General features: G+C 39.6%; 1 protein-coding gene across 1 annotated transcript; it reads left to right on the forward strand.

Annotated features, from left to right (window-relative positions):
• The first annotated feature begins 9274 nt into the window (after positions 1–9274).
• On the forward strand, positions 9275–19020 carry syt10 (synaptotagmin X). Its single transcript, XM_047022942.1, has 7 exons — positions 9275–9484; positions 10646–11051; positions 12592–13153; positions 16094–16214; positions 16604–16775; positions 17435–17564; positions 18265–19020. The coding sequence occupies exons 1-7, from the start codon at positions 9283–9285 to the stop codon at positions 18334–18336; spliced, it is 1665 nt and encodes a 554-aa protein (XP_046878898.1). The 5' UTR covers positions 9275–9282; the 3' UTR covers positions 18337–19020.
• The last annotated feature ends 2979 nt before the right edge of the window (positions 19021–21999 follow it).

The raw sequence follows: 21999 nt of genomic DNA on the forward strand, positions 1-21999 counted from the left end.
GACACAGGAAAGGGATACATTTTCATGTCATTCATTCATTCATTTATTTCATACAAAGCTACATACAAATTGTGCAAAGATACAGTACAGCAGAAAGTGAAGGTTTAGAATTAGTTCTAATGGTATTTTGGCTGTGAGTGAAAGGAACTAGATCACTTTTGCACCAGACACAGCACAAAGTAACCACATGTCAGATGTCAGGCACGGTAAACAACAACACATCTCAAATCCAGTGCAACAACAACAACCCCTACAACCTTACACAGCATCTTACATCATATCAGAAGTGCAACATCAACCAATTTAGTGTGTGCATTCTCTTGACTAAGTGGTACAGCAGGGTCTCAAATACAACATGCAGACCAATTTACAAGTATCACAAAAAAGTGATGTGGTGCTAAGTGCTTCTTTTGGTGCCCTTAGAACAAGTGGAGAGTAGTTTGTCAAGGTAAAGCTTAAAGAGGTGCATCTGGAGAGCTTCTGGAGAGGACAGGGGGGGACAGAGTGGTCCACATTGGAACAGGGAAGTCATTCCATCAAATTGTTGGGGACTGCTGGGCACATTCCACAAATGGTTTGGTGACAAAGCACTCACCTGCTACTTTTTGTACATTACTTGGCACCAACATTATAGTGGCACCAACTTGTGGCAACAAACCCTAACGAAATAAAAGTATATTTTTAACTCTGCAAGGGGTACGATGCTGAACCAATGAAACTTCAAAGCCATGGCAACGAGGAGTTGATTGAGTTGATTGAGTTGAGGAGTTGACTTGATTCCCTGTTTAATGAGGGGTGTAATAGGGAAGGTATATCCAGGCTGGGTCGTATTCACAGCACCAGGCATGACCATATTCTCCATTTACAAACTTAATGAGAAAAGTAATGATTTAATGAGGTCCCATATGATGGATCTCAAACATTGCTTCCTGTCTGTTGATATCCTCTTTTGTGAGTTACTGTAAATGTACCACTGTACATGCAGTCACATCAAAATGCTGTAGCATGCATAGGGTATAGATACCTTCTACTATGAGATAGGAAAGCTGTGACACTGCTGTTCTATACTTGGTGTTTGATGTCTGAAACGTTTCTGAACTACATGGTTTGCTCAACAGGTGTTTGTGTAAGAACATGAGAGATATGGACAGGCTGAGAGATAGAGAAAAAAAGAGAGGGGGGGAGAAAAAGAAAGAAAGAAAATGTCAGACAGACATGGATTGAGACGGACATGGATGAGAATCATTGGTTTGGCACTTTTTCAAGGACAAACTACATTTTCTAGGAAAGCTGAATTTTCCAAGAAAGTGCATAAATGAGAACAGTATATTAATTTTTTTGAGGGTAACTAAAATATGTGACCTCTGTTAAGCACAGCAAACAGTCTGACTCATACGGCTTGACATTTGAAGCAGTATAACTATCCACACCAAAGTAAGAAAATAATTATAGAAACAAAAGGCCATCAAAGCATAGTCATCTATGGTGAGAGGTGTATTAAGCACATAACTTTCAGATTGATTATTGCATGTGGAAATATACAACTGAAATTACAAAATAATTGTATGTGAATTTCTCATCTACTTCACAGCTACACAATTGTAGCACATGATACATTTGACTAAAAGGAATTCTTTAAATAAGACAATTTCAGTGACTGTATATTTTGATAATCCATTCTTTCTTTGACTCCCAAGGCCCTGGTTGTGATGGTGCACTCCAGGTCAAGAGGCGATGAGGTATTTGAGGCGATCTTTTCACTGCAGTGTTAATAGAGGGGTGTAGGCTGCCACAGTGCTCCTTAAATGCATCAGGTCACTCGAGGGGAACAAAACGGCCTCCCACTGACTATTGGGTGAATGATTGTCACTTACTGCACCCATAAGAATTATGGATCCCTTGTATTAGTAGCCATAGAGGCTGTATCAGACTTTTCTTTTGGATTCCCATTTTAATAACAATGGCATCCACAAGATGTGCCAATCTCCATTTCAAGAAAAAGTTTTACAGTACTTTCATCCGCTAGAACACTAACTGTTGTGTTGCTGTTACATGTGCTAAATGCAACCAGGCGTAGACATCCTCCAAGCTTTAACAAAAGGTGAAATGTTTCCAGGAAAATAATGTCTGCCTGGCCTGGCTACTGTCTGCATTATCCCCTCACTGTTCATTCCAAATCCATTACTTGCTGATAAGGTGGTCTGATAAAAAAACAAGATAGACATGACCTGTTAGTGGCTTCTTCACAGCTGTGATTACAGAATTGTGTTCACTTCCAGGCTTCACTGAAACCCATTGTACTTCTAGTTGGGTTTCACCCACAGGAAAGGTGGATATTGACAACTATCACCTGTTCCGACCAGCATGACTGGGTTGACCTGGGCAGACAGGCTCTTTTTCCCACAAACTATCTATCACAATCTATTACATAAGAATGGAACCATCCAAACTCTGACAGTGAGATGTAGTTATTCCATTTTGTGACAGATTAGCATGGTAAATATTTAGAATGTCCTAAATAGTATCCTAAATTACCCACGTGACATTTTTCTCGGAATGTGGACAATCAGTTTCCTCAGCGGTGGCACGATGCGTTACACCCTTGTGCCACAAGCGCAGCAGGCATTGATGTCTGCACAACAGGTGTTACGCAACCTTGCGTTCCTTGTTGCATAACAGGCATGGGGGATAAGGAATCTCTGTTTTAATGGTCACCCAAGCTTTTGCCGTTTCTTCACAAACAACCTCATTTCTACAAAGATAGCATCCCTCAGCAATCAGTGGTTTCCTTTGAAAAGGAGGTAGCCTTTGACTCCTGTATATACTATATTACAAACATGGATGTCTGCTGAATGTGATGGATGTGATGGATGTGGATGGGTTATTAATAGAGATATCGCCATAATGTTCCAAACAGAGGCTTGTTCTCTGTCTTATGCACCTCATGACTGTTACAGTAATAAGAAACCTAATGCCTGCAACTTGGAAGTGATTAGGATAACATCTTGGTTGCATTCTCTGTCTGTGTGATGAGAGCCTACTGGTGAATTCATGTGCAGTTGTTTTAAATGAGTCATAAAAAATATACATTTTTAGATTAGTCGTTTTATGTTCTTATTTCCATTTAGATTTTCTGATTAATTTGTCCCTTTCTGTAGGGTTTATTGTTGTCATCACTAAGAAAAAAAAGTTCAAAATGTTCTTCTGCCGACAGCTTTGAATCCCTGTTGATTAACAGTCACGCTTAAAGATACAAGTTCTTAAACATTTCACATTCACTTCGCATTTTCAAATCAGCACCTTCATCATAATTCTCAATCACTCATTCAAAAATATGCAGACAGAGTGGGTTGTACACAGTGCTGGGCACATTTCTTTCATACATTCACACATAGAGTCTGATGTTACGGCATGTGCTTATATAGAACTGGCAGATTCATGTGTCATCTGGTATGAGTTCGTTTTTTTCAACAGTCATTAACTATCAGCTGCAGCTCTAATAGCCACCAGAAAAGATTAATGCTGCATTTCCATCTAATTTGATTTTAATTATAGTCCAGGATGAAACCACATGAGTTTCTCTGGTCCATCCGGGTTATTGACCACCATGGTAACCATGACAACTTCTCAGTCATAGAGCAAGGCCAATTAATCTACCACAGAGTCGCTGGTCTGGAGGTATGGACACACTAACACAAGTGGATACACAAACTTTTCGAGATGCATGTTGAAACAACATTGCCTACAGCAGATGGTTGTTTGCAACCTATCTAATTTAATTATGATCATTCCAAAAACTCAGGGGAGACTATTTCAGAATAATATGTCTTTATTGAGACTTAGTAAAGGATCCATGTTTGATTCAACAATATCAGAAATTCCCCAGATTGAAGCAACTCTGGAAACACAATTGTTAAACTGCACCATGCATTTAGAACACAAGCTCACATAAACCTGTAATCTAATCACATAAATCAGAGTAACAGCTTTCTCTAGCCCTCTGTCCTCAGTCCCAGCCACAGTGTGTGTGTTGAACAGGCAGGACTCAGGTATTGATTGGAGAGGCTCAAGGAGAATACATTAAACTGACTGGCACCTCAACCAAGCAGGGGAAAGAACAGTCTGGAACATGCTTCTGCTGAGACTGTCCATACCAATCCAGAGGTCAGCCAGTTTCTTCCCTCATCATTAAACTGATTATTCCGTTGAAGAAGTCTGGCATCCTCGATAAAAGGAATGAAAGCCATGTAAAAAAAAGTATGAGTGCAATTCACATTTGCACAATTGTTTAAATCAATGTTCAATGAAGAGTAGCTTACTGTTTTACTGCCTGTTGAGAGCAAATGTCCCAAATTATTATCTCTTCACACCTTCCGATATCACACTTACGTAACAACAGGTTCTCAGGGTGGCAGTGTGACATTGCAGGTGAGGACAATTGATTTCAGATTTGAACTCTGATGAGTATTTGATCAAGTAGTAAGGATAGTTTTTAAGGCAGAAATCACTTTTGCAACAGACGAAACATTATGTCTACAGGTAGCTGTACTACGTAAATCGAGTGTTTTTCAAGCATAAACATTTCAATTTGCTGTATGCCACATAATATCATTATCTCAAAGTCACAACCATGAAGTAATTACAAACCTTTTGGTGGATGTTTTGGTGAACGTTTGGTTTTAACAGACCCTTTTATCTGAGACAAAAAGTGTGTATAGTAAGTCCAGCAGATAAACAAGGACCCGAAGTGCACAGTTCTAACAATGGTTTAGTGGTTAGAGTCAAGGTCTGTAGTTTTACCAGAGACAGCTCAACACCAACAACATCTTAAATGCAATATAATTACATAACTCTGAGGGAAGGTCAGACATCTTACAGTATCAGGGAATCAAGTGCATGTGCATGCCCCTGACTGAGGCTGAGGTTTCAGTGGTAATGGGAACTAATCGTTCTGACTGTACAGAGAAGCCCCTGGATTTCCTAATGACTTCACCTGTGGGGTGCAGAATGGCAGTCAGGCAGAGGTAATTATTCTGAACATCCCAGCATGGTGCTCTCAGTGTGATCCTCTCATCCACACTACTCAGATGGTTGAGTGTGTGTATGTGAGTGAGAAAGAGAGAGTGTGTGTGTGTGTGTGTGTGTGTGTGTGTGTGTGTGTGTGTGTGTGTGTGTGTGTGTGTGTGTGTGTGTGTGTGTGTGTGTGTGTGTGTGTGTGCATGAGACAAAGTTAAATGAATATGGATGTGAACCGTAACACTGTTTTATACACCACCACTATGTCCCAAAACTCATTTTTTTTTTTTCCCTTGCTAAATGTTAAAACTCTCTGACTCTAACTGCTGTTATTAGTGAAGTTAAGTGTCTGATGTAATTATTTTAATCAAGACCGATTGTAATTAAGTTTCAGTGTTATTTTCATATTGACTGAAGAGGCAGTATAAAGCTACTGAAATGTGATTGATTTGCTGTGATTGCAAACTCAATGAAAATCTTAATTATACAAAAGTACAGGAAATGTTATTTAAAGTGTACAACAGAGTCTCACAGGAGGAATATTACAGTTACACATCAAAGTAAAAACCTGATGAGACTGGAGATGAATGGCACTCCACAGCCACTCTGTTCCAAAATGATTTGTTGCATTGTAAATTAGTTTCATATTTTCCATGAGGAACACATGTAGAGTTTACAGTATGTGTTGCAAGATCAACCACAATTCCCACCTATTTTCCATTCCCTGATCACTGATGTGCAACAGAGGAAGGGACAGGAGGCCGACTGGTGGATGTGTCTGACCGTACTGGATGTGGGGGCAGCCCTGACAGTTAACCTTTAAATGGCCTAATTATAATCACCAGCTTTTATGTAATCCATGATTGAGATCTATTTTCGTGGGAGTAACGGAACATCCATAATAAATAATGTTTGCATAGAATAGGGTGCAGATACTCAGATGTAAAGATGATGTAATTGGCATCGAACCAGACAAAAGAGGAGTTATTTACTATTTATAAAACAATATTTATTTAAATAAGCCATAATGAGAAAGCCAATCAGAGTATACTCCTGCCATGAGGTCTGCTCCCTTGTCTTCTTTCAAATGACCCCTGCCGGTTTCTGGATGTTACTGGTGATTGGGGAAAAACAAGTTCAAGCTCACATCCATAAATATAAAATCAGGTTTGAGACTGTGTGAATAAGATGCTGCTTTAGTGCCTTTAAATATCTGTTTGTGTGCGTCTTCTTGTATGACTGCATTCATCGCTTTTACTTTCCTCACAGAATGGCAGAAATTGGTTGTTGCAAGGTGACGCCTAATGATATTGTCCATGTGGGAAATGTATTCTTGTTGCTCTACAGGTGTCATACAACTATCAAGCTCCAATAAAGGGCGTATGTTTGTTTGTGTTGTGATAACAGGGCATACCGGCAAACACAGCGGTTTACTTGAACAGAAACCACAGTCACAGTGAAAAGGGCTTATTTTCTCTCAATGCAGTACTGTATATATCAGTACAGCAGTAATGTTCTCCACAGTGTGCAAACATTAAAAAATAATCCCAACCACATTGTTTCGGCCTTGGGACCTGCCAAATGCCTCTCACTGACTTCTCCACAAATCCTTGAAATAATTGCTTGGAGTGTTTTGAGGAAGATTAACTCTTCCAATAAAAATGAGGTCTCTTCTTTCATTGAGAGTCTCAAAGCACGAACAAGAGCCTTTCCTCTCAAGTTACTTCCTTTTCCTTTGTGGATCTCAGATCTGGGGGACTCAAAGCCCAATTATACTGTTTAGCAAACAAATTGATCCATCCTCACTGCTGAACTTAACAATAATGTGCCTCTGAGACAGTGGCCTGTGGCATGAACCACACAAATTGAAAACGGCTCAAAATGAGCACATTAATTCAACACCACCCCTGGAACATTCGGCTACGTGTTTCCACAGTCATCAGGGGGAATCTCCAACTCTCCATGTCTCTGGAGATTAGAACATCTAGTTCTGAAGAGGTCTATCCAGTCATCTTTAATACTCACAGCCTGCTTGATATTCACACAACTATTGTCTCTACATACTGTAAGCTCTCTTCAGCGCAGGGCTCATGTGTGCAAATTTAAGATGTTTTCATTGTTTATAAACTAATCAATTATGGCAGTCATTTCAATCATGTGGTGGCTGTGTTCAGTTTTAATCTGCACCGCGGAAGGCTACAGCTCTTTTCGCTCCTGAATGATAATGATTAAATCGTTGCTGACTTTCAGTCTCGCTTAATGTCAACGGATGCAGTTCTACCAGAAACAATTTCAGGCACACTATGACTGGCAGCACCACTGCTCCATGTTTTTACATGCAATGTTTTCAGCAGTGATTAAATAACACTTATTCTTTTCTCAAACCTCAGATTATAGGAAGCATCATTCTCATTATATTCTGTAGGTTTTTTTCTTCCTCTAAAGCTCCCTGGGAAGACAATTTGCAGAAGAATATAATTTTGAGCCAGATAACAATTCCCCCATCTTGTTCACTGGCACCTCTCCTGGCAATTGGCATGACATTTAACATTCACATAAACCTTACATTCAGCTCAGCAAACTGAAAAAAAACAGTTCATTTATTTTCACAGCTTTCTTAGCAACTTCATGTTCAGAGATTACAACAGTTAACTGACAACACTGTTGTTTATGGCAAAGTTTGTTAAAAGCCTTTTTATTTAACATGACACCTCATGTCTGACTTTTTAAACTAAGATTTTGGGGGTAATGTAGGGGGCTGGGGCAGATTTTGACACTTGAAAGGCCTTCTGTTTTTAAAGTTCAGCACGGTTTTATTTTTCCAGTTTCAATGGGTTTGACATTCGTTTTTTGAGGGAATGTTGTTCTTGTGTTTTAACTTTCACTTCAAAACTCTGCGTTTCTCTCAGTTTATGGATAATGCACCAGAACTAAAAAGTGCTTAGTTCATTTCACCATAACAAACATGCTTCAGCTTTTCTGTAACACAAAGTGCTGGTTGACTTGGTTCATGAACAGAATGGACAAATGTTGCTTAGAGACGGATGGATGGATTCTGTGTTGCCTTGACAGACTGCACCATTCTAGAATGAAAGACAGACATGACATCAAACAGAAAATCATTCTCCTGTCTGAACACAAATTAATTTGGCGCACTACCATGACCACATTTAATAAATGTTTTACTGGCAAAAGCCTGGGCAGTAGTTGTAAAATGCTTTTGTTTGAAATCTCAGTATTTCAATTCAGAATGAGAAAACACATGAATCCCCTGGAGTTTGACATAGACTTTCACTTTCCTTTCACAATAAATCAAAAAGCTATATTTGTTAGTTTATCCTGGTACATACAGAGATGATTGACCAGTTTTGCACACGATCATCCAGAAGGATCCTACCTCTTCTAGTAAAGCTGCTCAAAATGAATGGAGCGTTGTCTAGGAGACAGCCTGCTTCTCCTAGGTTCTCCCTTTAGGTCATAAGCTTTGAAGAAGACAACAATGGTTACTGTTTCAGGTGTCCCCATGGCATGCACATCTGCTATCGTGCAACACACTGACACTGACTGTACAATGATTATTATAATTGCATCAAGAAATTCAGATTAAATGGTATTTCATGAAATACAAAAGGTTGTTGGGGATCTATTCTAGCTCAAATCCAAACCTGAGTTGTAACCAGGTTAGGTTAGATTGATAGCTCAGTGTTACAAACGTCATTAATATTATGTAATTATCCCTTTTGGCACATTTGCATAATTGGCAAACAACTGCCACTGAACATTTTCTGTAGCTTTTTTGCTTTGAAACCTTTGTATTATTCTGGGGGCAGTGAATAGCTGATTATGACCTAGCAACAAGTAGACATAATGTATTTTACAGTGAAACTTGAATTACAATGTTTTTTACATTGTTATTTAGATTTTATATGCATCTCAGGTCGCATAGACAGTAACAACCGAAAACTATACGATGACATTAGGTAGAGCACAATTAAAATTGAATAACTAACTGAAACCAAGTATGTTCGGTAGTCAGTGCTTTAATTCAGTCAATTTCTAAATCCAGTGTTGTTGATGCTGCACAAGCCTCCGTTACTATTGGACACTAGTGGGTTGGACGCGAAGTGCTAAGCATCTTTTGTTAATGCGCAAGAGGCGTGAAAGCAGACACACCAGTCATTGCGCAGAGGATATGGATGTGGACGCGTCGCGCGCTCTAGTATCTGGTGCGGACAGGCTGCACTCAGCGGCGCTCAAGGTGGCCAAATGAATCACCGCCCTCCCGGCTCGTCCAACGTGCAATGGCTTAACCGGAGAGACATGAGTGTCCGGACAGAGGACAGTATTAGCTTGTGCCAAAGGGCCCTCCAAATTGTAACGGAGCTGTGTCTCGCCGGGCATGTAGATCGGGAGAAATGTTCGGATATATTTCCCCTTGAAAGCAGCATACCAGGTAAAGGAAACGCAGGTAAATAGGAAATTATTTACGTTTTCTATTACTCTTTCCCAAGATTGCTTTCCCCCTTTGTTACAGTTTGGTTTATTTGGTCTTAAGTGGCTGCTAAGGCGTTTTTTGAGGGGCAACTGTTGGCGTAGTTTTAACTTCAGCTGACTCTGAAGCTACTTTTGTCTTTGCTGTAGGTCGATCTCAATCTGTCAGTATTGGGTGGGCCTGGGGGAAATGAATGGACAATGAGAAGGTGAATGAGTTTGGTGCTTTTATGTTAAATTAAGCTACAATACGATTGGGAAATATTTTGGAGTGGGATCTCCTCACAATATAATGCGGAGTGAATTTCCTTAGGCTGTGTCCGCAAGCCACGCTGGAGATGCTCAACAGGTAAAACACAAAAGTAGTCAATCGTGAGCTGAGTCGGATTTTTTGTGTGGTTTTCAAGACAATATGCTCAATCATAAGCTACATTTATTTCGATACTCTGATCTACGCCAGCAGAACATAATGTCTGCGGTGTATTGTCTGCGGTCAATACCTGTCAAAGTATTGAGTCGTCGCAGCACTTATAAAAAGTACAATTAAGAATTCCTGAAGGTCAATGTTTGGATGTAAATAATATACGGTGCAACATAATCTGAGTAACTTTAATTGTATAATGGATAAGAGCAAGCTAAATATATTATAGAAAAGCATTGCTATAGAGAAACCTTGTTTAGCGCCGTCTGTTAATAAAGGTAATTTGGGTTACCATTATAAAACCATGTAGAAAGAGATTGTCCGTGAATCCAGACAAAATTGATTCAATTTAATGTTTTCCCATTGTGATGAAGATCTATGTGCTTAAATAAGATGTGACTTTCTAACATCCCGTTCATTTAACAGAAGTGCATTAGCCTTCTCACAGCTTGCTTTCTCTCGTTTTCTCTCTTTCTTGCATGTTTGTCTGTCTCTCTGTCCATCGCTTTCTTATCTATCTTATCTTCCTCTGTCTTGTACAATTTCTTGCTCTTTTTCTCTCCCTGTCTCTTTCTATCCCTGTCTCTGTCTCTCCCCCGCTCTCTTTCCCTGTCTTTCTCTCTCCCTGTCCCTCTCCCCATGTCTCGCTTTCTTTCTCCCGGTCTATCTCTCCCTATCTCTCTCTCTTTTTCTCCCTCTCTCCCTGGTTGTTTGTAGACATCTCTGTCAGTCTCCTTGCTGTGGTCGTGGGTTTCTGTGGCCTCGCCCTGTTGGTAGTCTCTCTCTTTGTCTTTTGGAAGCTGTGCTGGCCTATCTGGAGGAGCAAGGCCCTCTCATCCCACGCTGACAACAATGGCCTCCGGGTGGGACTCCCCGAAGCTCCTCCACCCATCCTGCCGCCGGTCCTCGAGCCCAAGGTGGCGATGGAGGAGGAAAAGAAGAAGAAGAAGGTTCCGGAGGTCAAGCTAAACGGGCGGAGCTCGGTCAAGCTCCTGGAGGCGGCCATGAAGATCAGCCAGACGTCTCCAGACATCCCCGCCGAGGTGCAGACAGCGCTCAGAGAGAGGCTCAGCCAGCAGGCAAAGATCCAGAGGCAGACCACTGAACCCACCTCCTCCTCCAGGTACACTGCCTCAGGACACGGCTCTGATCCCCATTGAGCCATCATCCTAAGTGCTCTCGTCCCCACTCCTCTCATCCTCAATGCCTTAATCCCCCAACTCCTCTTTGGCTCTCATCCCCACTAATCTCATCTCCAGTGCCCTCTGCAGTGTCCCAATCTCTAAGGCTCTATGTTCAATCATCTGGGTCTATTTATCCATGAGTGGTAAGGAAGAGGCTGAGAGAATGTGTAAACATACTCTAAACTATAAGGGCATGCTTTAAGCAAGTTTCAACATCTAGGAAGGATGTTGAGGCGTATCTATGTCCATATATTTATACTTAACAAGCTATTTTCAAGCATGACAAGAGGGAGAAAATATGCTACATTTCCCATGCACAAACAGCACACCAAAAACCATGAGCATGGCATGACAGTCACATGACAGTTCATGACATGACAACCGTTAAGTGACATGATAGTTCATGACCAATCACAACTAGTGACCTTAAAACACTGTGACTGGTGGCATCATGGATGACCTCGGAGGGTCGCCTACCCCCAAAGGCTTCTCAAACGTCCCCTCGCTCTAGTTCAAGCCCTGTAATCACCCATGGCCACATCCTGCATGGGGCGTGCACGTGAGTCACGCTGCCATGGCAACGGCGGTAAACGATCCCTGCAATTAAACAATCAGCTCGCTTTCTCTATGTTTTTGGGGACATTGTTTTAACGAGCACATCTGTAATTTGCCATGCTGTAAGGGGATAGGAGGAACTGTCGTGCTGCAGGGCACAATTCCTACTGAGACCAGCTAAGCAGCTGCAACTGGTCTCTCAGGGGAAGCCATTGTTGAAACGTGCTTGCAAATGTTTGTCATTAGAAAGGTTGATGCAATTTATTGAATCTATCCTCTCTTAAATCACACACTAACTTTTCTCCCTCTCCTAATCCTTTTGTATTTTTCTTCTCCCTAGTACTTAAAGACTTTTTCTTTTAACGTTGATTGGTTTTTCATGCAATCCTTTCCATGCTGTGTTTTTCGAAAAGTTTAATTTGCTGATTGCTCATGAACAATCTAATATCACTAGCTGTAGTGAATGGAAATCATTCAATTTGATGTTTCTGTTCCCAAGCTCTTGTTTCATGCTGCCAAGGTTTGGACATTTGCAACGGGTTACACTGTAGGTTCTTGTGATCTTCGTGTAGCATAGGAAAAAAAAGTGCCAGTTGCTAGGTGACACCAGAGGTAAAAAAAGATGAATGGTTTGAACAACCAATGTAACTTATTAGTGAATGGAATCATGCTCAAGATTTTCTAGACATCTTCTGATAAAGATCTGAAATACAAAAGTTATGCAGTTCAAGTGCTGTTCTTCACAGTTAAGCCCATGATATCAAGTTATCTTAATAATCTTGGTGGAAACCACAAGTGAATCTAGATTTGAATGAAATGAATGAAACATAGTTAATTAGCACAGAGTAAAGGGATGAAATGACAGGCTACATTAGACACAAAAGATTTTGGCCACATTTAATACCAACCTTTTTTCATTCACAGACACAATTCATTCCGCCGCCACCTGCCTCGCCAGATGAACGTTACAAGCGTAGACTTCAGTATGGACACCCTGCCCATCCGCCAATCCTCTACGGTAAGCATCGGACGAATCAAGCCAGAGCTCTACAAACAGAAGTCTGTTGACTCGGAGGACGGAGCCAAAGAACCGGTGGAGACTTGTGGCAAGCTGAGCTTCTCGCTACGATACGACTACGAGGAGCAGGCGCTGGTGGTGACGATCCTGAAGGCCCTGGAGCTGCCCGCCAAGGACTTCACAGGAACCTCCGATCCTTACGTCAAAATCTACCTGCTGCCAGAGAGGAAGAAGAAGTTCCAGACTCGAGTCCACCGCAAGACCCTCAACCCTACGTTCGACGAAGCCTTCTGCTTCCCCGTGGAGTACGACCAGCTGTGTAACCGCAAGCTGCACTTCAGCGTCTACGACTTTGACCGCTTCACCAGCCATGACATGATCGGAGAGGTGGTGGTGGACAACCTTTTTGAGCTGTCCGATCTGTCCAGAGAGGCAGTGGTTTGGAAGGACATTCACGTCGCCACTACGGTGAGTGTGGCCTCATATAACATCCCTTTCAGAACATTTTGACCTAAGGGGAGAATAATGTGGGGTCAGGGCTGGGTTGCGAAGAGTTCTGGAGAGTTAGCAATGATCAGTGAAGAATTACCCTAAAGTGGATTCAATAAATAAACAGGTTCAAGTATATGCTTAACTCTTGTGGTGAAAAATCGAAATATGAGTATTATATGTTTTGTGTGTTCTTGCATAACATGTAACTCAGCCCATTTGTCACCTAGTCATCAATTTATCAACATCCTCTGTTTTAGGATGAGGCCTTATAAGCCATCTAACCTGCCCTGGAATTGATGAATGGTTGCCACTTTTTCTCCCTGCTCTGAGTTTGATTATTGCTACTTTGAGTCACCTTCATCACATAAAGGGTGTGCTTGTTGTTTGTGTGTTTGATTGTACCTGCAATATATTTGTATCACTAGTTAATCTGGACAACATACTTTCATGGACATTATAGTACAGAGTTACAGCCATAATCTCATGTTGCTCTGAGCAACAAATGGTGCCATATTTATCTTTCTACGGTTTGATTAAAAACGTTTCCTCCTGCTCAAAACATTTCCACTGGACAACATCAGTCTAAGTGTTTAGGAACCGGGCAGTGTGGACTGAGTATGATATGCGTTAGTTTAGGAAGTGCTGGTCATGAACTTAGGAGATATGGGTTACAGTACATGCATAGCTCATTAATGCCTTAAACTAACCACATTTTACATTTCACAAAATGAACCTCAAAAGTGTACCTATAGAAAAGCAAGCAACAATAATGTATTTCACAGCGAGGAATATCAGTTACAACTAACCAACAAGAGCAAGAGTCATTGTGTTCCTGGAGGAAACTAACATCAGGTCCAGAAAATCATTCCTAAGTACCGTTGTACTCCCGGAACAAGTGCATCTTGAGCCTTTTCTTGAAGGTGGGAAGACAGTCAGTGTCTCAGATGGAGGTGGGGAGTTGATTCCACCATTGGGGGGCCAGACAGGAGAAGAGCTTGGGTTGGGAGCTGGCGCTCTTGAGAGGTGGGACCACCAGACGGTTGTCAGAAGAAGACTGTAGGTGGCGGGTGGGGGTGTAAGGGTGGATTTGATATAAACTTGATATTCCTCCATTTTAATTGCCAATGTTTTAATTCATGGCATATTATAACAAACATTATAAGTTCAGTTATACAGTCAATAATTTTGGCACAATGCGACATGATAAGGGCATAAAAGTCAAAAACAACTCTGGACTGTGGGCATGTACAAACATGTGACCGCACTGGGTAGTACCTGGGGAAAGGAATTTGAGTTTGTAACACTGGGTATTCAGCATCTTCAGCATCTGCAGGTTGCCTGGGCATTCATGTGACTGTGTTATGTTAAAGCATAACAATGGCATAGTGTTCCCAATGACACGAAATGAAAAAAAAAAAAGGGTTTCTGAAGTAATTTGAAGAAAAAAAATACATGACTTCACCCATTTAAACATTGCATAGGACTATATCTAATAGTACAATTAAGGCCTTACAGGAGCTTTCATATCGTATACTATATTACACATGCTATACAGTATATTATACATATGCTATACCATGTTATAAAGTATACAATTTGAAGTACAGCTTCTTTTAATGTGAAGGCAGGGGATACATCTCTCATTCCAGAAAGATTTCTGTAGAGTAACTCTGTTTTGTTTACAGACATAAATGTTGAAAGTCTCTTTGTGTATTGTACTCTTTGTGTTGATAGGTTTGACTGTTCTGTCTCCTTCTGTTCTTCTATTGTGTATTGCTTTGTCTAGCTCCATTATCAACCCTCTATGACTGTTGGTCCTGTTTATGCAATCTTTTGGCAATTACATTACCCGAATTACCATCCTATTGAGGTGGAATGAGGTTATGGCTTTTGGATGCATTATAACAATGAGTGCCTGTCATCAATTTCATTATTTTTTTTTTTTACAACAAATTATCTTTTTTCTAATTCACAGTATTTTTTTTATTTCAAAGTGTCCTTTTCAAATGAAGTATTTATGCATTCATAATGGATGTTGTTGTTGTCACACTGAGTAGACTATTACTGAGTTGTCGGCATCACAAAGTTCAAGGAGTTGAACTGTTATTTCCCAAAAATGCTAGTGTAGTTTTGTGTTATCAAGTGTTGTAATTTTTTCTTCAGTGATATGACTGGCTGTAAAGTACCACCCAGTCAGCTGGAAAGAGCTAACTACTGTAATTCAAGGCTCCTCCTTCCAGGCTATTTCCAGTTCCATGTTGACAAAATAATCACCAAATCAGAATAACCCACCAAAATATTACATTAACGATCCTCACCTGGTGGGTTGTGGCAAGAATTTGGCACAGGAGTGGAGATGGGTGACACGGAGTGTTCAAATGCCGATTTATTGTAGAAGCGGATTTTCCAGAGCAATTTCCAGAGCATCCACTGCCTAATAATGCCTGATTCCTTCATGATAAGTACCTTTGGCATAACCTTTTTACATTGATTATTTCAAATTGATGATTCACTAACAAATCTCATAACATTCTCTGAAATGAAACATATTCACGTTGGCTGAACTGTACTAACACTGAATATAATGTATTACAATGATGTATTACAATGATTTATTTTTTTATCTGTCATAACTTGTGTATGTCCACAGGATTGTATTCTCAAAGGCACCATACTCACATGCTCTAAAATGACATTTTAATAGAGTAGAGAGTAGAAGTTACTTTATGTTGTTCAATATGCAAATAGTAATATCAAAAGAGTTAAACAGCGTAAGCAGACACTAATGGGGCCTCTTAAGAGTTTTGTCAAACACATTTGTACATTCCACCTTGGGTGAGGTCCCAATTACACAAATGCACATTAATGCACTTCAATCAATCTCAAATATGAACATGTTCTTTTGTTTGTCTCCAGGAGAGCGTGGACCTTGGAGAAATCATGTACTCGCTCTGCTACCTTCCGACGGCAGGCAGGATGACATTGACCGTTATCAAATGCAGGAACCTCAAGGCCATGGACATCACAGGCTCTTCAGGTAAGGCTGCAGCAGCCCACATGACCAGGACAGCAACAACAACACAGTATCCTATGATGGAGTAATGACTGCAATGACTCAACTGCAATGTTGCAGTTGAGATGTTGTTATTGTTGCTCTGTCTCGTTAAATACAGACTGCTCTTTGGTTTTAACCTCTGTAAAACTGAAATGTGCACTTCTAGTCCGGGATAATCTGCTGCAATAAAGTCATGCATTTGAACATCGCTTTGATGAAAACAATTGATAAATGTAGAAATGTAAACGTATAAAGATAAGAAAAACGGGGGAGCACACTTCCATGTCTTTAATGTATGTGGGTGAGTTCATAGCAATTGAAATGTAAAATCAAATGCATCTTTCTAAAAAGTGAAGGCATTGTGTCTCTAGACCCCTACGTGAAGGTTTCTCTGATCTGTGACGGACGGAGGCTGAAGAAGAGGAAAACCACCACAAAGAAGAGCACGCTCAACCCAGTTTACAACGAAGCCATTATCTTTGACATTCCTCCGGAGAACGTAGAACAAGTCAGCTTGTCTATCATGGTGATGGACTATGACCGGTGAGTTGAACATTTCCCTATAAAGACAGCTGAACTGTTCTGCATACTGAGCATAATGATGAGATACAGTGTAAGTGGGATTGTACCATTTATGTGTAATCATAGCCAACTGCTACCGTAGTCAATGAGTTAAGAAGTGTAACGAAAAATGAAGTGAAGTTGAACTGGAGTAAACTTCTCAAACTAAACTTTCCACTTAAGTTCCCATATACAATCTAATCATGACCTCTAAGTGGATCTCTCCCAAATGCCCCATAATTTACTCATATTAGCAATTACATGTTTGAAACATTTAATCAGACTTAAATGTACTGTGGTTGTTAGGTTCCATAAGCTTTGTTGTGTGCTGACAAATACATCTTGAGTGAATCCATTGTCTTGATTCAAAGCTTTTTTGATTAGCTATCTGCTTATATACACTACTGTATTTGTACATGTTTGTTTACCTGTTTTTGTGTGGATTTACATGCAGTGTTTTGAAGACAAAATTGCACACATTACATAGTGTGCTTGATTGCTTTTGAATTTCAACAGAAACAAAGAAGCAGAAAAACTGAATGATTAAACATTGTAGAAAATCTGATCAAATGTGATTGTAACATTAGGCTGCTTTAACCCGATGACTCAATAAGAGGCATGTATGTGTGTCATAATTACAGGGTAGGACACAACGAGGTGATTGGTGTTTGTCGCACAGGCCCAGAGACTGAGGGTCTTGGACGTGACCACTGGAATGAGATGTTAGCTTATCCTCGCAAGCCCATCACACATTGGCATGCCCTGGGAGAGGTAGAAGCCTGTTCTTTTTTCCTGAAAGTAAGAGTAGGTACAACAAATAAATTGCAGGGTTTTCCAGAGCTCCCACTCTGCTTAGCTGCATCACATGGCTATCTAAACATAGAGAAACATGTCTTGCAGCCAATCACAGAGCTTTGGAAAATACCCTGTCAATTAATACAAATACACAGCTCAATGAGAATACAAGGATGTTGTCTGTGCCAGAATAGAGAGGGAAATCTGACCCTGACTATAATTATCATACATGGGCAAAATCCAAATGATCAATTGGATACATGGTGTACTGGTATTAATCCCTGGTTAGTTTGATCAGGGAAATTGATTGAATAAGGTCCCATTGCTGGGTTATCTGTCTATCAATCTCTTATTATCTATGGTTGCAGTGTGGGACATTCTCTCAAACACGTGCAAACAAGTGAGAATTCCAATTAAAGTCTGGCAGTAGCTCTGAGAGCACAGTCTATGGCAATGACGTCACAAGACGATATCCTTGATAGAAACATTATGACATTAAGAACTCTTATCATGCTTGGACACAGGTTCCATCAATAGTGATTGTGCATGCAATATCAAGTAGATTTTACAATTTCATTTTTAAAACAAAATTATGACCAATTAGTTGCAGATAGAGCACATGTCTCTCAATCCTGAAGAGTTAACGATATTTAACAGTTTCACATTTTCTCCACAGTGGCCAGGAAGAGCAACGAGCTTCGAGAGCCAGGGCTCCTGTCCGTCACCCAAACCTCCTCTGACGCCCTGAAGAAGACAGGTTGAACCAAATACCACATTACCTAGGATAACGTTATTTATTCAGGTGTTATGAGACATTACTCAAGTAAATAAAACATTGCACAATATGCAATTCCTTATTAAGAGGTTATGGTTTGGGTGAGTGTAGTTCATTAATGCAGTGCCAACAAAACATTTTTGCTATTATCTTCATTAGAAGTTGGTAGCTAGTTTTTGTTCCAACTATGGTTAATTTGTAATGGTACTGCTTAATTTACATTACAGAAGAGCTGCCTTGGCCTTTGATCTTTATCCCATACAGTTGATGGATTAACAAAATTGCAAGGTTTACATTGAAAATTGTAAAAACATTCCAGGACTTAAATTTCATCAACATCTCTCCTGCAGTTTGAATTAAGTAAATTGTCATTTAATAATATTGCACAGGAACTTCCTTAAATGGCAAATGTTCTATTGTATATGTGAGCATCTTTCAAAGTTCTTTAGTTGCCATTTTCACATTGGATGGTGCAATACTAAAGGGCTCAGCTCGATGTCATGAGCTCAACATTGCCTAAATAGACTGTGAATAATAAGTCCCCAATATAAACACAGGTGGTCTAAACGTATAGGGCTGGGTGGACATCCTTCAGAGTATACACATTATTTTGCCACCTGGCCACTGACAGTCAATGCTTATTTTAACAAAGTACCGTATCAGGCATACAGTATTTGGTTGAACTATTTCAAAAACCTGTTGATTTTCAACAGGTAAAATGAAGTAAGTAGCTGAACAGTAGCCAGTATGTAGCAGGCTGTTTTTACATAGCGGAATGTACAATGCGTCGTCTGCAAGGCAAAATAACTAAATTGATGAATATTCCCTTTTCAGAGAAAAAAAAAACAATTAAATTACTAGGCTGTATTCATGTTATGAACAATCTATTATTATTAATCAAAATTCATTCATTCATTTTGGAAGTCATGAATAATGAGATACATTCAATTTGACATTTTCTTCTAGTTGGCTGGCTGTATAGAGAGTTTAAGTATGCAAAGATGCTAAATGAACATAAAACAACCAAGCTTCTTTCATGTTAAATTGTTGTACATCAACTAGTTAGACTTTCTTTCTTTCAAAAAGTGTACTGGTTGTGTTATATTTTGTGCTTCATTGAAAGCCATATGATACAAAGTAAATAACCTTTCCGTCTTAAATTATATTTCTGATTTACACATAAGTAATAATACAAAACAAACATAGCAAATACTTAAAGGCTATGAACTGTTAACTTTACTTTGCACATTAAAATAATTAGCTATTGCCCCTAACTATCCCCAGGATTAAACCCCATGTTTTTTTGTACATTGTAGCATGCATGTCAATGTATTATATCAATATTGTTGAACAAATCAAACTTAAGTTAAATTAATATATGATATAGTATTTTATACATGCCAATACACTATGTTTACATTTGTACATACACCTCTTAATGCAAGTGTTTGTATATATTTAAAAGAAACACATAAGAGCGTTTGTTGTTGTATACTTCTTGCGATCAAAAAGTAAATGTATTTACTGTGTATTTATATGGAGTATTGGTGATAATTTGTACAGCTCAAGCTTGTGCTTTTCATTGTATTTATACTCAGTAAGTATCAATGGTGGAAAATAAGTCTAAGTATATCAGTGAACTACATTTTCTCTGGATGCTCCATATATAAGAATGTTGTGTGTATCTGCTGAAATTATGTGAAAATACCCACTGAGAAAGAACAGAAACTGTAACCACATGTCATGAAGTGTACAGTTTGTGATAACTTTTGTAACAATTTGCAGTAAATATTTGAAATATGATTTTACTGTGTGTTTCCTATGTATTTTAACAAAATAAAACATTGAACATGTAAAGCTTCAGGTCCACTTGTGATAAGTGATTTGTAGTTTCTGGGTGAAATGAAATAGCTGTGAAATGGCAAGATGGTCTTCTTACTGTCTACAGTTTAATATTCCTTTGTGATAAGAGTTACCTAATGGGCCTCTGAGTGGTATGTAATTATTCATCCTTGTCAAGTTGTTGAATTTTGGGGTAAATAAAAGTGGCCTATATTCATTAAAAGTAGGGGTGCACATATAAATGGTAGAGTGGTTAGAACTTAGCTCTTTACAGCTATTGTATGCAAGAGAAAATGATGATTTTTATGGGCAAGTGAACATTGTGAATAACCATCCCATGCAGACTACCTTATATTCTCATACATACATGTTTTAATGTTCTATACATTCTCACTCATATTTGATTTTGGCTCCAAAAGCAAAACGGATTTGATTGTTGTTCATGTACCATTGATCAAAACCCTGATTTCACATTATATTCCACAAAATGATATGTACCTGTGGTATGATTATAATCTTTCTCTACTGCTATGCTGCACAGTACATTTGTGTACTTGAACATTGTATCATCAATTAAATATAAAGCAATTGACAGAGTTTTCATTCAAGGGAATTTTCCAAATTAAATTTTGTTCATGCATTTCCTACATATGTTGATTTTGAGATGTTATGGTCTTTGTTCAAATTAGGTGGCATGGCAGCTTTGACAGTAAACAATCTGGGTAACATTGAGAAGAAATTCATTTCTGTCAAATCAATCATCTTGGAATGTTTTTTGCAATTGAACACTTTTCAGCCACCTAATGAATATTTATCTTACCCCAAAGCACAGGTACCACAGGACTATGTCTCCACTCAATAAGGCCCTGTACTGTGAGAAGCACACTACTCTCCCTCGATGCAACACCTACCAAACAGGTCACGTCTCATAACTGATTAGCTACAGAACTTCAGTCCCTCAGTGGAAGGTGATATTGATTCGAGGCACCTTCGGGGGCCTTCCGTTGCCCGTCCTCCCCTTGGCAAGGGCCAGTGGGGCGTGTCACCATCAGTGAGTTGGCCTGTCACTTTAATTGCCGAGCCGCCACTCACACAGAGTGCCCAGCTTCCATTTATTCTCCTCTACTGGTGCCTGACACACGCTCCATTAAAACTGTTTCTCTGTGCGCTGAAAGGCCAAGAAGAAAAAATACTTTTCTCCTCCCCTGGACAGGAAAGCATTATATGTTGTCCCCCATTTGGAGAACATAATTGTTGATAATTACAGAGCATAGAACCAGCTTCAAAGATTCTTGCTGTGTGTGCAACAAAAAAGACAAATTCAAAGACAGAGAAAACTTTTGGATTCCATTGTTCAACTAATTTAGATCTGCTTTTAATGGCAACTTGTTTGCTTAAAACTCTTAAATCAATAGAAATTGGTCGTACTGGTGACAGTGTAGCCCACAGTGTAGCCAACTGGTTTGAAATCTTGATGTTGTATGTTATAGATTTGGTAACGGTGTGCTATTTCTATCCAGGTACATCAAACAGAGCATGTGCTAACAACATCAAAGGACAAACGGGACAAACTGTCGCTGGAATACATTCTGACCTCTTAAAGTATAGAGCTTCTTCCTTCTGCTTTGTCATCTGTTTCTTTTTGATGGTCATAATCTAAAAAGGAGCATTTTGATCTTGACATAATATCCGAATAAGCCTTTGATCCCATTAAATGGATAGACATTGCTGTTTCAGTAGCTTCCTTGGTAATGAAAGCCACCAGCTCCCTTTTTTGGTAAACCCAGAGTTTGC

Source organism: Hypomesus transpacificus, chromosome 7 (genome assembly GCF_021917145.1).
Source record: "Hypomesus transpacificus isolate Combined female chromosome 7, fHypTra1, whole genome shotgun sequence".
NCBI classification, from domain to species: domain Eukaryota; kingdom Metazoa; phylum Chordata; class Actinopteri; order Osmeriformes; family Osmeridae; genus Hypomesus; species Hypomesus transpacificus.

Coding starts and splice junctions, on each gene's coding strand:
- syt10 (XM_047022942.1), top strand. CDS start 9,283: ATGAATCACCGCCCTCCCGGCTCGTCCAACGTGCAATGGCTTAACCGG. Junction 9,485..10,645: donor ACCAGGTAAAGGAAACGCAG/GTAAATAGGAAA, acceptor GGTTGTTTGTAG/ACATCTCTGTCAGTCTCCTT. Junction 13,154..16,093: donor ACATTCACGTCGCCACTACG/GTGAGTGTGGCC, acceptor GTTTGTCTCCAG/GAGAGCGTGGACCTTGGAGA.